At 40.1% G+C, this 16,208-nt stretch overlaps 1 protein-coding gene across 1 annotated transcript in view; it reads left to right on the top strand.

Moving 5' to 3' along the window:
* Positions 1-15,299, top strand: part of LOC137501201 (E3 ubiquitin-protein ligase sina-like) — a 51,171-nt gene extending 35,872 nt beyond the window's left edge. The window contains exon 2 of the mRNA XM_068228062.1: positions 14,412-15,299. Within this exon, the coding sequence (XP_068084163.1) occupies positions 14,412-15,218 (807 nt within the window). The 3' untranslated portion in view covers positions 15,219-15,299. The remainder of the gene's footprint in view (positions 1-14,411) is intronic.
* The last annotated feature ends 909 nt before the right edge of the window (positions 15,300-16,208 follow it).

Raw genomic sequence — 16,208 nt, 5'->3', positions numbered from 1 at the left:
CTACGAAAAACGTAAAATTAAGCACCTTCCGCAATTGGGCTAAAGGGCCCAGAAAGGTTTCAAATTTTGAGTCTTAGATACTCTATCAAACTTAAAAAAAAAAAAAAAATGTTTCAAAAATCATTTCTGGCCTAAATACGGTTTTGGAAAAACAGCCTAAAATCACTTGTTTCTTTACTCGTTCGCTTTTTGATTCAGATCCAAGCCAAATTAACTTATTTACATAATTCTTTCTGTAATATTTTCGTTGGTTCAGTACCCTCAGGCGTTTTTGATTTTTTTAAATGTCCACACCTAATCTATACTAATATTATAAAGAGGAAAAGTTTGTATATTTGTTTATAACGGATAGACTCAAAAACTACTAAACCGATTTTAAAAATTTCTTCACCTATAGAAAGCTACATTGCCAATGAGTGACATGGGCTGTATTTTAATTTCTAAACAATTCAAGGTGGGGGGCATGAGGGGGGGGGAGATATAAAAATAATAGGCTAATATAGGCAAAATATCAAATTTGTTTTACAAGGACGAGACAAAGCTCAATTTAATCCCCTTGATGCAAAGTACAAAACTTGGTAAGCCCTATGTGCCCAAAACCATGTTTTAAGGCCCTAAAACCAACCGTTACAGAGATACTGGCACCACACTACCCCTGCTGTAGGAATCGAATAAAGTCATGAACTGCCGTAACCATGGCAACGCCTGCTCCAGGATTCTACAACAGCAATCACAAAAATCTAACACGTTACAGACGTGAAAATTGGTATTTGAACTACCCTTTAAAAATAAAAAGACACAAATGTTTGTTTTCAGAAAATCCACTTTGGGTGGGGGGGGGTAAAAGAAGTGAGGGAGGAGTTGAATTATTTATATGAGGATACATTTATATCTCAGAAAATGAAGATGTTACAGACGTTAAAATTGGTACTTGGAATCTCCTTTAAAAATGAACACACTTTTTTTTTTTTTAATCCATTTAAGGGGGTGAAAAGAATAAAAAAAGTGGGTGAATTTCAAAATGAGTATCTTCTTCTTCTACCGCTTTACCGACACCTGTGGGGTTGCAGGTGCGAACTGTGTCGAACATGTGGATTTGACCCTGTTTTACGGCTGGATGCCCTTCCTGACGGGAACCGTATGTGTAGGGATGTAATTACTATTGCGTGTTCCTGTTGTGGTTGGTAATGTGTGTTGTGAATATGAAGAGGAGAATGTTGGGACAAACACAAACAACCTGTCCCCGAGCCAGAAGAGTTAATCGCGCACAATTAAAAACTCCGACCTAGCCCAGAATCGAAGCCGGAACCCTGTGAACCCAAGACCTCAACGCTGACCACTTAGCCAAAGAATGGGGCAGTTTTTATAATTAGTACATCTACATTATATCTCATAAACGTAACATATTACAGTCGTCAAAATTGGTATTTGTAGTGTACCATTATGTTACATTTGAGGCTCTCAAACGCATGGAAGAGGAACGGACAAAATGGCGCTCGGCAGCTTCAAGCAGCACAAACGCATATAAAATCTCACTGAGATGCAAATTTATGTAAGTTAGAAGGCGTAGAATCATAGAGACCTCGCAAAGGAGTTTCAAGATGGAACAAGTATTGTTTTTGAAAAAAAAAAAAAAAGCAAGAAGAGGTAAACTTTCGTCGGTCAGGAAGAAAACGGCAGATTTAATACAAATATTTGAGAAGAACCTCAAGTTACATAACGGCAGACCAAGTCAAGTTGTGGAGAGAATCAAATATCTTTTAATTTGAAATATTAAAGAGAGGAGATATTCAAGCCGCTACAAGATAACGAGAAAGGGTGAATTCCTGTGCTACAAGCAACTTATAAAATTGAAGAATATTTAAAATAATAATTGGAAGCAGCAATTAGCCTGAGGAAAATATATATTTAATAAAATAAGCCACATTTTAATAATTATACAAGTGCAGTTGGGAGATAAAGACACTATTATAATCGCATGGCCTCAGCTACCGTATGGAGACATTTCAATTTGACGAGATCTGGCTCTCTGCTCGTCAATTTCGACGTTCCATTTTACTCTATCCAGTGGTTCCCAACCTGGGGGCGATCGCCCCCAAGTGGGCGATTTGGGTTATCAGGGGGGCAATCAATAAGTGGGGGGCGATGAGTATTCAAAGGAGGAAAAATTAAAATATTACCGTACAGTAGAAGTTGCCGGGTAGCACGAGTCACTAGCTATTCTCAGCCGTCGACTTCACTGCACTTACCCCTCTCCACAGTCACCACCTATTGTTGCTCAGTGCGGCCGACTGGTGACTAAACCCCCTCACCCTCCTGCCATCACAATACACTTGCCATTGACCTACGTTCGTCTTCAGTTTTAACTAGCCTTTGTGTGCCTCACCATTAGTTATTGTGCGTGTAGAAGTTCATGTGAATAGATTCAAAAAATAAGAAGTGTCATCAATAAGAAGTGAATATTTAAAATTTGGTTTTATCGCGTCACTGCAAAATGTGCAGTTTCTACATTGTCTTTTGTGCCATGAAACATTTACTACTAATGAAGCTATGAAGCCTTCGCGAATGAAAGATCATTTATCAAGAGTACACAGTGATAAAGTGAATAAAGAAATTAGTTAAACACCTCAAAGCTAAAGCTGATAAGCGGCCTATTGTGAGTGAATTATTTAAAAAACAAGCAACCGATCTTGACAAAGGTCTTCTTGCTTCTTACGACGTGTCTTTATTGATTGCTAAATGTGGTAAACCTCACACAATTGGTGACACTCTTGTTTTACCAGCTACCAAAAACATTGTTGAAATCATGCTAGGCGACGGGGTAGTAATAATAACAGTCAATCGGTTCCTTTGAGCAACAATACTGTTTCATGGTAAATTGACAAAATAGTCACGGACGTTGAATCCTAACTCACCAATATGTTGAAAAAAAAAAAGTAAATTTGCATTGCAGATTGATGAATCAACAGTGATTGATAACAAAGCAATTTCATTAACTTATGTGAGGTTTATCAATGAACAAAAGGAAATTACCGATGTTGTTTGCTAGAACTTTGATCACTGATACAAAGGGATCGTCGATTTTTAAAGTGGTGCAAGATTATTTTGAGGAAAAGAGATTCCCCTAACAAACATGAGCGCTTGCACAACAGACGGTGCTCCTGCTATGTCAGGTCATCATGCTGGGTTTCTAGCCCAGAAATGCCAGAGGTCATCACTATTCACTGTGTCATTCATCGTCAACACTTAGCTGCGAAAAAATTGAGCGGTGTCCTGGTTATTACTGGTGTCAACAATAGCAAAGCTAAGTCCCTCAATGATCGTCTGTTCTGACAACGTTGCCATGAAAATGATGAGGAATTCGCACGCTTGCTTTCACAATTAGGCCGTGAGGTGGCTTTCCAAAGGAAACTGTTTGCACCTTTTCTTCGAATTATTTGACATGGTTACTGAATTTCTCGATATGTCTGATCCTCTTTTAAGTGAGAATTTGAATTAACGCAAGTTAGAACTTGCGAACCTTACAGATATTTTTGAAAAAATGAACGAAGTCAGTATAAGGCGACAAGGAAACAAGATGAACCTTATGAAGGCCAAAGGAATCATTTCATCATTCATCGGCAAGTTTGATATTCACAAGGTAAATATTGGCCATAAAAGGCTGGTTCAGTTTCCGACCCTTCAAAACTGTTCAGTGTCAGATAAGGAGACTCCTGAACTCCCAAAAGACAAAATCCTAATTTTTATTGATTACCTTGACCAGTTAAAAACTGACATGGAATCAAGATTTGAAGATTTGACCAACTTACAAATTCCGGATTGGATTCTAGATCCATTCTCGTTTGAAGCTGTGGATAAGCTTGATAATTTTTTGCAGACGGAGTTTCTAGATCTGAAGTATAAATGTGATGATATAGATGTTGATTCCCATAGGGAATCTGAAATATTTGTCCTGAATGAGCAAATTTATAATACCAATATAAATGGTCCGTTATTGGACATTATAAATTTTCCAGCCAGCTCATTCTTGGTTGCCAACGTTTCGCCCTCGTGTGCTAGGGTGGGCTCGTCAGTTGGTACCTAGCACACCTACCAATACGCTGGCTAGTGCATACCGTGGAGGCCACTGCGTAGGCTAACTGAAGCCACCGGCAGTGCCAATGCACTAAGAGACTTTGTCTCATCACTAAAAATTGATGCCTGCTTGGCCATCAGATGATATAGATGTTGATTCCCATAGGGAATCTAAAATATTTGTCCTGAATGAGCAAATTTATAATACCAATATAAATGGTCCGTTATTGGACATTACAAATTTTCCAGCTAGCTCATTCTTGGTTGCCAGCGTTTCGCCCTCGTGTGCTAGGGTGGGCTCGTCAGTTGGTACCTAGCACACCTACCAATACGCTGGCTAGTGCATACCGTGGAGGCCACTGCGTAGGCTAACTGGAGCCACCGGCAGTGCCAATGCACTAAGAGACTTTGTCTCATCACTAAAAATTGATGCCTGCTTGGCCATCAGATGATATAGATGTTGATTCCCATAGGGAATCTGAAATATTTGTCCTGAATGAGCAAATTTATAATACCAATATAAATGGTCCGTTATTGGACATTATAAATTTTCCAGCTAGCTCATTCTTGGTTGCCAGCGTTTCACCCTCGTGTGCTAGGGTGGGCTCGTCAGTTGGTACCTAGCACACCTACCAATACGCTGGCTAGTGCATACCGTGGAGGCCACTGCGTAGGCTAACTGGAGCCACCGGCAGTGCCAATGCACTAAGAGACTTTGTCTCATCACTAAAAATTGATGCCTGCTTGGCCATCAGATGATATAGATGTTGATTCCCATAGGGAATCTGAAATATTTGTCCTGAATGAGCAAAATTTATAATACCAATATAAATGGTCCGTTATTGGACCAGCACACGAGGGCGAAACGCTGGCAACCAAGAATGAGCTAGCTGGAAAATTTATAATGTCCAATAACGGACCATTTATATTGGTATTATAAATTTGCTCATTCAGGACAAATATTTCAGATTCCCTATGGGAATCAACATCTATATCATCTGATGGCCAAGCAGGCATCAATTTTTAGTGATGAGACAAAGTCTCTTAGTGCATTGGCACTGCCGGTGGCTCCAGTTAGCCTACGCAGTGGCCTCCACGGTATGCACTAGCCAGCGTATTGGTAGGTGTGCTAGGTACCAACTGACGAGCCCACCCTAGCACACGAGGGCGAAACGCTGGCAACCAAGAATGAGCTAGCTGGAAAATTTATAATGTCCAATAACGGACCATTTATATTGGTATTATAAATTTGCTCATTCAGGACAAATATTTCAGATTCCCTATGGGAATCAACATCTATATCATCTGATGGCCAAGCAGGCATCAATTTTTAGTGATGAGACAAAGTCTCTTAGTGCATTGGCACTGCCGGTGGCTCCAGTTAGCCTACGCAGTGGCCTCCACGGTATGCACTAGCCAGCGTATTGGTAGGTGTGCTAGGTACCAACTGACGAGCCCACCCTAGCACACGAGGGCGAAACGCTGGCAACCAAGAATGAGCTAGCTGGAAAATTTATAATGTCCAATAACGGACCATTTATATTGGTAGTATAAATGTGAGGCGAAAATCATTTTCAAGCAGAGCGGTTACGAGTTAGCCTGGGTGAAGCTTATGGACACTTATCAACAAATGTGGGGGAAAACTGAACCACTTCTCATCTCGTTCCCGTCAACATATTTAGTTAAAAAACGATTTAGTTCTGTTGTCCAGCCCCGCACAAAACAAAGAAATAAGTTGGACATTTGCCTCAAAGGAGACTTGTGCCTGAACTTGGCGAACATAAAGCCGGATATTCAAGCTTTAAGTGAAATCCATCAAGCAGAAGGCAGCCACTGAAAAGGCAAAATAAAACAATAACCAAGTTTTCAAACTTTCATTTATTTTTTAAAATTTTAACTGTCAGCTTTCTCAGATTCCAGTTTGAAAATGAAAACATGTACTCTTGTTGTTTAAATGTACATCAATGATCTTAGTTAATTACTTCACTTCTTTGTTCTTAAAAATATCTGTAAAAAGTACATTTTAATTTTTCTATTTTATTTAAGAGTGACCGGATAAAACTGCTTTGGTTGTTTTTATATACGGTATTAAATTGTTTTAAATAATAAAACTGCTTTATTATTTACACTTTACTTCAGATTAAAATTAGGTATACAATGAAAATGAAAAGGGGGCGATAGGTGTTAGTCAACTTCCAGAAAGGGGCGATGGGCCACGGCAGACCGAGTAAACCGAAACTGTTTTGGGCATGTATGGCTGAGATTTAATGAATTTTGTCGGGTAAACACCAAATGTGTCACCAGAGATCTTTTACATGCCGACATCGTACAGCATGGAGTGTCGAATGGACTTTTTTCAGCCCTTCAAAAATCTGACTACTTCTGCCGGGTTTGAACCCGCTATCTTGGGATCCGGAGGCCGACACTCTACCACTGATCCACAGAGGCAGCTTGATAAAGACGCTAATATACATAGATATATCTGTTGAAAGGCTAAAATGAATGATTCAGTTATTTATTCTGCCTGTGTAATATCATTTTCTACTTTCATGAACGACTGCAACATGATAAGAGCCGCTTAAACTGATGGGGAGATGATTGCCCAGGTCACCATGACAAGGTCCAATACTGCCATGCTGTTAAAACAGACGTGACGTTCCTAGAGGTGGAATCCAGCTATATGGAGATGGCATAATGAGCGAGCAGAAGCCGGCAGTCCCCAGAAGAGACGAGACGAGATATAAGATAGGCCTAAGTTTCCTGTACAAAAATATTAGTAGTATTTGTTGAAAATAATCTGTGTCAGTGAAATATTTACTATAAATGAATCCTATGTGCCAAATTATAAGTGTTAGTGGTAGGTCTTGAGCATAAAACCGCGAATGTTTGCTAATTTAAGTAACAGATATACTCAAATAGGTAGTATTATGGTTATGTTAACATATGTGATGTGTGTATATCAATTTAACGTATCAATCTACATGGAAAGTTTAGTCAGCTTTGAACTGGGAGAAACTGGGAGGAATACATGTATTGCAGAGCATAGTCGAGTCTTAGAGGAAACCAGATCGACAGTCATGACCGTATTTACTTGGTTAATAAGAAGAAATGGATCCTACTTGGAATATGTGTTTATTATGGAGAATATATATCATCTAGGGAATCTTGTACCGTAACAAAGATGTTATTTAAGGGAAGAGAATTGAGATTATATGTGAAGAAGGATTAATAAGAAGAGATGGATTTGAATTATGTGGTAATAGAAATGTTGAGATGTAATGTTTATTTCGTCGTGAGGTTGTGTGGAAGAAGCTGTTACGAATTCATACGATAAATGAAGGTTGCATGGTAGGTCATGTAGAGATGAACGTAAAAGCAAGACTCCAGCTGATTTAATGTCGATTTGTGATATAATATAACAGATCATGAGTAGTTATTGAACTTCATATGTTTATTGGTGCAATGTAGGGATTTATATTAAGAATTATCGGCCTACAGAAAATTAATATATCCCAAGCAAACTGTAGATTGATGAATTGACTTAAATTGAGTTATTGGCACAGCGGTATATGTGAAATAAGATTATTTATGACTGTTAGGACATGTATGAATAATTGGCACAATTTCTCAGTTGATATATTAATGGAATTTGTTATGGAAGATTTTGATTGACCTAAATATGATTGCCACAGTTGTGAATGAGTTGATATAACAGTGATTAGTTAATATTTCTGTTTATAATGATATTTTAGGGTGTGGCAACAATTATAAGCCACAATAAGGAAACTTATTGAATATCTTGCATCTCAGAAGTTACATATGATGACCCAAATATGAAATATGCCCCATAGCCAAATAAATAAAGTTAAAGACCATATGTAGGGACAACCCAATGATCAATTAGGAATTTTACTTGGTTATTAATCGATTTTTAAACATTAAATTTTCAATATGCATGTCGTTGACATGGTAAAACTTTAACTTTTCATTAGTTGAGTTGAGTCACAAGTTTGGAAGTTATGTGATGGTTTTAATTAATTGAGTAAAGCAATTACTGGCAACTAATGAATGTATAAGCGGAAAAGACCCCATTTCAGGTATGTTTTCAACAGAAAGAAATGTAAATATGTGTTAGTTGATTATCTAGTATCCATTTTCTTTTCTCTACGAATTATAATTTAATTTTATTCTCTTTTTACCAAGATTAGCATGCTAATAAATTAGTGTGAGAATTAATTTGAATTATTATTTTTGAAAAGTAGGACTCGATAAGTAGCAGTAAGGTATTATAATCATCGATATTAGAATTTATTTATGGCCTATGTTGAATGGAAACGTCCACCAGCAAAAATTGGGAAGTGAATGATATTTAGTGGACATGCTTTCACTCTTCAGCGGAACCTGCGATATGTTAACATATTTATGATGAGATTAATGTATTAACCTGAGAAGCTACCGGGACTTTATATCCAAATGCCTACACGTGATGCACCGGCATAGTCTCGTGTAGTTATAAGAGCTAAAGTGAAACTCTGCATTGACTCACATTAGCACTTTTAGTGGAGGGCTGAGGGGGATTCTGCGATGTGATTTTCAGCAAAATTATCAAGAAAGGCATTCGGCCTTAATTTCCGGACCAAAAGTCAAAATTAGGCAGTGTGGCTCCGCAAACACCTAGAATAAGCTGGTAATGAATGTTGTTGGTTGCACATACACAACCAAGGCAGGAAATTTTGTGTTATTCTATTCCAGTTGCAGTGTTCTCCCTAGGACCTTTCTAATGGGCGCACCGCCCAGCCGTCTTCATTGACCGCCCGGCTATCATACAATAACCTAGATGTCTGCTAGTTACATAATATTGCAAGTTGCTCTACGTCGCACCGACACAGATAGGTCTTATGGCGACGATGGGATAGGAAATGCTAGGAGTGGGAAGAAAGCGGCCTTGGAATTAATTAAGGTACAACCCCAGCATTTACCTGGCGTGAAAATGGGAAACCACGGAAAACATCTTCAGTGCTGCCGACGGTGGGGTTCGAACGCACTATTTCCCGAATGCAAGCTTACATCTCGCTCAATTTACAATACATATTTCAGTCACTGAAAGCCTACACACTGTTTTCCAGTCAGTGATCGGGTCAGGGTTGGAATGAATGAAGCCCCATATTGCGGCGAGGTTAGGAATTGTGCCGGCTGCCGAAGCCTGTCGCACTCCTCGTAGGCAATGATTAATGACTGACAGATGAAATGATAGTGGAGAGTGTTGCTGGAATTAAAGATGACAGGGAAAACCGGAGTACCCGGAGAAAAACATGTCCCGCCTCCGCTTCGTCCAGCACAAATTTCACATGGAGTGACTGGGATTTGAACCATGGAACCCAGCGATGAGAGGCCGGCGCGCTGCCGGCTGAGCTACGGAGGCTACACATATTTCAGTAATTATATGTTCGACATTAAAATGTAAACACTGTAAAACTCTTTATTTAAATGAAAAATCCTCATTATTGTCAGCATAATTGCGCGAGTCACATCGCGTCGTGTCGTGCGCGAGTTGTCTGGATTAGCAATGAATCGCATGCGAGCACTCGATTCCGCGGGACGTAACAAACCCGTCTGGCTCTGCACAGCAACCGAGTGACTATGAACGAGCAGTAGAACACTAGAAGTTCAAACTACTCTGTTACGTTTTCTTCGTTATAACAATAAAATAGTTCATTTTTGCAGTTAACGTTTACCTGTCTAATATTATTGTTAATAGCCTGAGGGGAATAAGTTGAAAGTTCATCATATTTATTTTTTAAGTAGTATTCCCCGCCCGGCTACTCATTCCTGCCACCCAGGTGACGAAAATTTCTGGGGAGAACACTGAGTTGTTCTGTACATCCGGCTGTTCTTAATTTATTGACTTTGGACTGGGCCAAACTAGACCAGCAGTGCTGCATCTACACTGCAGCAGCACTTTGACCATCCTTGAGTTAACCACACTATACTATTGTTGCGCTGCCTGTTGTTTTGCTGATCGCTTTGATATGATAGAAGACGGAGGTCGTGTGGTAAGGCCTGGTGCAGGTCTTTCTATTTGAAGCTCATGGGAGACCATCTGTGCATCTGGATGTGTGGTGGTGGTGGTGATGAGTTTAGGGAGAGGGTGAATCCTGGTATCGGCACATAGCCTGCTCCTATAGAATAACACTAGGGGTCTCTTCAAGGCGTAACGTGTGCACCTGTCAGGCAAATCACATTCAGCAGCGTCATATGCCCTCACTCTGGAATGGAAGCCAGTGATTAGAAACTGTATACCACCACTTCTTCGACCCACTCGGGCTACATTCTCCTTGTGAAATTTCTCTCCACCAAGGGGAATCGAACCGGCTCACCACGGTGTCAGACAATACAGACACAACACCTTAAGGATCACGGCCACCAAGTTGGCATCTGTGCTTAATATGGCAAACATGTGCTTCCACCTCGTTTATATCATCATTTTAAACTTCAGATTGGATTGCTAAGAACCAACGGATTTTAAGATATCTACTATTCTAGAGGGCACGTGCTGCTCCGCAGCATTTGTTATACATATGTAAGATATCATGTCTTATATGAAATTTCTCCATGCACTGCCAAGGTAGTCCTTTGAATGTTTGCTGTTACGATTTGTATTACCTGTTGGTTATATTATGTGAAATTATTCTTTTAGATTTCTTTATTGAGACATTGATTGATATTTTAGGGAACTATTTTCTAGTCCGCCTCTATGGTGTAGTGGTTAATGTGATTAGCTGCCACCCCCGGAGGCCTGGGTTCGATTCCCGGCTCTGCCACAAAATTTCATAAGTGGTACAAGGGGGGTTCGATTCCCTCCCCACCCATTCTCGAAGTGGTTTTCTGTGGTTTCTCACTTTTCCTCCAGGCAAATGCTGGGATGGTCATCGTCATCATCATCATCATCTGTTTACCCTCCAGGTTCGGTTTTTCCCTCGGACTTAGCGAGGGATCCCACCTCTACCGCCTCAAGGGCAGTGTCCTGGAGCTTCAGACTCTTGGTCAGGGGATACAACTGGGGAGTATGACCAGTACCTCGCCCAGGCGGCCTCACCTGCTATGCTGAACAGGGGCCTTGTGGAGGGATGGGAAGAGTGGAAGGGATAGGCAAGGAAGAGGGAAGGAAGCGGCCGTGGCCTTAAGTTAGGTACCATCCCGGCATTCGCCTGGAGGAGAAGTGGGAAACCACGGAAAACCACTTCCAGGATGGCTGAGGTGGGAATCAAACCCACCTCTACTCAGTTGACCTCCCGAGGCTGAGTGGACCCCGTTCCAGCCCTCGTACCACTTTTCAAATTTCGTGGCAGAGCCGAGAATCGAACCCGGGCCTCCGGGGGTGGCAGCTAATCACGCTAACCACTACACCACAGAGGCGGACTGCTGGGATGGTACCTAACATAAATCCACGGCCTTTTCCTTCCCACTTCCTAGTCTATCGTTTCTGATCTTCTCATCCCCCCTCAAGATCCTTGTTCAGCATAGCAGGTGAGCCCGTCTGGGCGAGGTGCTGACCCACCTCCGCAGTTGTATCTCCCAGACCCGAAGTCTCACACTCCAGGACACTGCCCTTCAGGTGATAGAGTTGGGTAGGATCCCTCGCTGAGTCTGAGGGGGAAACCAACCCTGCAGGGTAAATGGATTAAGGAAGAAAGAAACTATTTTCTAGATTTCGTTTTTGAGTTATTGTTCTGTGTTTAATTTTAATTCTTAGTTTTAGACTATTTTGTTTCACGTGAAACGCTGTCCTTGTGGCAACCCCGATTGTCTGGGAAATATAGGTAGTTGATCCTTTCAAATAAATATTAAAAATAAGTGATAACTAGAGCCCGGATTTCCATGCACTATCAAATCTCAAAATATGCATGCATTCATGCACTATCCTATGGCAAAACATGCACAATAAACTGGAAAATATGCACTATCAAAATTCAGTTCCTTTTGAAACATGAACAAAATCTACCCTAATTTCTCCAAATTGTCTTGATTATTATTATTAATAATAATAATAATAATAATAATAATAATAATAACAATAATAATAATAATAATAATGTTATTTGCTTTACGTCCCACTAACTACTTTTTAAGGTCTTCGGAGACGCCGGGGTGCCGGAATTTAGTCCCGCAGAAGTTCTTTTTACGTGCCAGTAAATCTACCGACACGGGGCTGTCGTATTTGAGCACCTTCAAATACCACCGGACTGAGCCAGGATCAAACCTGCCAAGTTGGGGTTAGAAGGCCAGCTCCTTAACCATCTGAGCCACTCAGCCCAGCAATTATCTTGATTTAAGCTCATCCGTTTATCATTCAGCACATACTTAAGCACAGAAAATTATCTTTTTACGTCACGAGATGTGATGGATGCATAATTCAATGAAGACATTTGGACAAAGTGAGGTCAAATTGCACGTCTTTTGCATTTTCACCACAATACGTCTTTTTATAAGCTTGACGAATTCAAAATCAGGATTTGAACGAATTAGTTTGTTCAACTTATCTCTATCTGCGGCAGCTGCTTCTCCATGCGATGATTGCAGACACATTTTAACGTCCTCAATAAGTGGTAACGATTGCTTGCTGTGATAACACAGATGTGTGACGATTGAGAGTTCCGGGTAGGACATTCCAGGATAACAACGGTAGAGGGTTCAATGAAAAACCAGAATTTGTAGGCTGCTATCCCTGTAACGCGGCGCCACAGAAGTGCGATACAAGACGAAAAATGAGCCATCAATGATTAATGCACAATTTACGGTTCAATTTATACAATGTAAAACTGGGACACCTTTTTCCTAAGAATTAGATTTCGACGTGGAGCCTTCCGACTTACGTCATTGTTTACTCAAGCAACAGATAAGAAAGTGTTTGGTTAATTGCATTATACTGTAGGACCTGTACCGTATGTAGGCTACTAATTATGGTTGTCACATAGGATGCCAGGAATACATTCTCTCCGTCTCTCAGTAATAGACATACTGTAGCCTACAACATGAAAAATTGTCCCAAATTCTGCAAACTGACATTCAGAAAATGCACTATGATGCAAGTTAACAATAAGTCAGAATAAAAGTCATATTATGCAATATTAAACATCCAAATATGCACTATTAAATCCAAAATCTTCCAAATATGCATTATGCATGAATTTTCTCCGAAAAATGCCAAAACATGCAACCATGCAAACATGCACGGAAAAAGAATGGTTATTTGAATTGTTATGCCGTAAAATGAATATTTGCAAAGTTTGAGAAGTGTAGCTAGCTTATTTAAAAACGTGCATTTGCGTGGAAATCCGGGCTCTAGTGATAACGGTATGTACTCATCGCACTATAGATGTGATGTACATGATTCCAACTGTCATTGGAACTCGCCAATCAGTCTAGCGAGCCCGAAAACTGTGGGTTCAGCACTGATCTCAGTCATTTATCCATTCATTCTTTCTTTATTAATCCGTTTACCTTGCGGGTTTGGTTTTTCCCTCGGACTCAGTGAGGGATCCCACCTCTACCTCCTGTAGGACACTGTGGTCGTGAGTGAGACTCTAGGTTGGAGATGAAACTGGGAAGAAGGACTAGTACCTCGCCCATGCGGCCTCACCTGCTATGCTGGACAGAGGCCTTGTGGCGGGGATCAGAAGATCGAAGGGGTAGATAAGGAAGAATGAAGGAAGCAGCTTTGGCCTTGAGATAGGTACCGTCCCAACATTTGTCTACTGTATTCTACATACCTGATTCTCAGTCAACAATGCTCGAAGGTTATTTTTCGAAATTTTTAATTAATCCACACTTCATTACTGTCTAACAATCGGTACAATCCAAATGTATGTCAGATCATTATGACTGTCTTGTTCTACAAATAACTAACGTGTACTTTTTTTAGATGAACACTAGTATTCATTCCATGTACATACAATACTATGACAAGTTCATTATTGAATTTTATTTGCATTTAAGTATTGCTTTTTCCACAAACTAGATTTTATGACTGTTTTATCTTGTATTATTATACTTTAATGAGAAACCCAGTTCAGGGCCCTGACTTAGCTTTAGATGAAGTATGGCTGAAGATGCTTACAAAGCCTAAGCAAAACATGTCCCATTTTAACATGTATGTAGCATTTGTATCTTAGACTTAGAGATTTTAAAGTATTGGAGTGGTGGTTTTTAAATAAATTTGTTTGAAACTTTTACATTCTGTACTCCAATACGGCTATCATAATGAGACTCATAACGTGTAATAGGATAAAATGTCCTTGAGCTGATAGCCTACATTAGTCTCTTTGTTTCTGTTTCAGGACGAGGATCAAATTACTGGATCTGCTGAATCACAGCCAAGTGTGGATCTACTGAAGTCTTTGGAATGCCCAGTTTGTTTTAAATATATGACAAGTACAATTCACAATTGTGTGTCAGGTCATAGCATTTGCTCAAGTTGTAAGAAGAAAGGTGTATCGACATGTCCAGTATGCAGAGCAGGTTTAAGTTCAGGCAGGAATTATGTAGCTGAAGAAATGGCAAAGCACATTCTCTTTCCTTGCGAGAATAAAGATCGTGATTGCACTGTGAGAGTGCTAGGCTCAGAAGTCGAGCAGCATCAGCTTAATTGTCCTCGCAGGTTTTATAAATGTCCTATGGTCTGCACATGGACTGGGGGTAGAGATCAGCTGACCAAGCATTACACGGACCAGCACGCTGGGTATATTTTGAATTCTGGTGTAGGCGATTGGACATGGCAGGGCTCATTCTTAGCTGTTAAATATTATTATCTAATGTGTGTCCAGAAGGAGCTATTCTTTTGGTTTGTATCTGTTAATCCCAATAAGAGATATCTAACCTCATGTGTTCATTACATTGGAGATGCTGAAGAAGCGACGATGTTCACGTACACCGCCACTCTAATGTCTAAAGATGGACGTCGTTCATTGTGCTACACAGACGTGGCTAAGAATGATTCCTCAGATTTAGATCCCACAAAACTGTCGACAGAACTGTTTTTTGCTAATGAAGATACATACAAGAACTTTGCTGACAAAGATGGAAAAGTAAGTTTAACTATCAAAGTCTCAAAAGTGTCCAAAAATATTAAAAAACGACGACTATAAGGTACGCTCTATTTTGGGTGGAGCAACGCCAAGTATACTTGATGATATTCTGATATCAATTCACAGTTATATATTGTACTTAAGAAAATACAAGAGAATCTGCATTCATTTGGAAATTGATTTATTATATCTTTTCCTCCCTTGTTCCTCCATCACTGTTGTCTGATATCTCTGTTTGCATCATAACCACTTTCTCACAAATGTGATCTCAGTGTAATTAGTCATATATCTTCAGGCCATTGACTGTCTTGTAGGCACAAGAAATCTATACAGAAAAATTATCAAGGGCTGAATTGGTCTGCTTTAAGAATCTGATGGACACTTTATCAAGATCGGGAGGAATAAAAAAGGATAATCCATTGGGAAATAGGCCTGAGCTAAAAAAAGTAGGGTAAAAACATGATAGGAGTTTCATAAAGCAGGGCAAAATAAGAACACAAGTCCTTTTGGGAGAACCATTCTATTAATAAAGTCGAGCATAGTTTTTACTCCACTTACATCTTTATTTGCTACAGGAGCTGCTAAGTAGCCTAGATTTTACCTGTACTTTTCTGTGGGTGCAATTTTCACCAAGAGATCACTATAACAAAATAACATTATAATAAAAATGTATTATTAGGACAATTTTTGAAACTAAACCTTACAGCTACAGTGCAATCAGTGCACTGCCCGTAGTGGCATATGCTGAGGGCTACCAAGACTATCAGTGAAGCCCAAATGTCAAATGCGAACAATGGAAATCTAAAGCACATTATAATGTAAGCATCTTACAAACCTTGAAAGCAATGAGAGAAAATATGGCACGTATTTCTGAGAACAAGGCTTCGGGGACTGATATTGCAGCTCAGAGACTCGTCCCTCTCCCCTTGACTCGTGGCACTCGGCTTGCTGCTGTATGCCTGATTGGCGCGGTGACCGGTGGGGGGGGGGTAGGTGTGCTAGGCTTCGGTCCGTCATATCGCCACTAGTGATGGGACATTCGATTCATTT

The sequence above is a fragment of the Anabrus simplex genome, chromosome 6 (genome assembly GCF_040414725.1).
Source record: "Anabrus simplex isolate iqAnaSimp1 chromosome 6, ASM4041472v1, whole genome shotgun sequence".
Taxonomy (NCBI): Eukaryota; Metazoa; Arthropoda; class Insecta; order Orthoptera; family Tettigoniidae; genus Anabrus; species Anabrus simplex.
The sequence above is the reverse complement of the archived record's forward strand: the minus strand, read 5'-3'. Positions and strand labels throughout refer to the sequence as shown.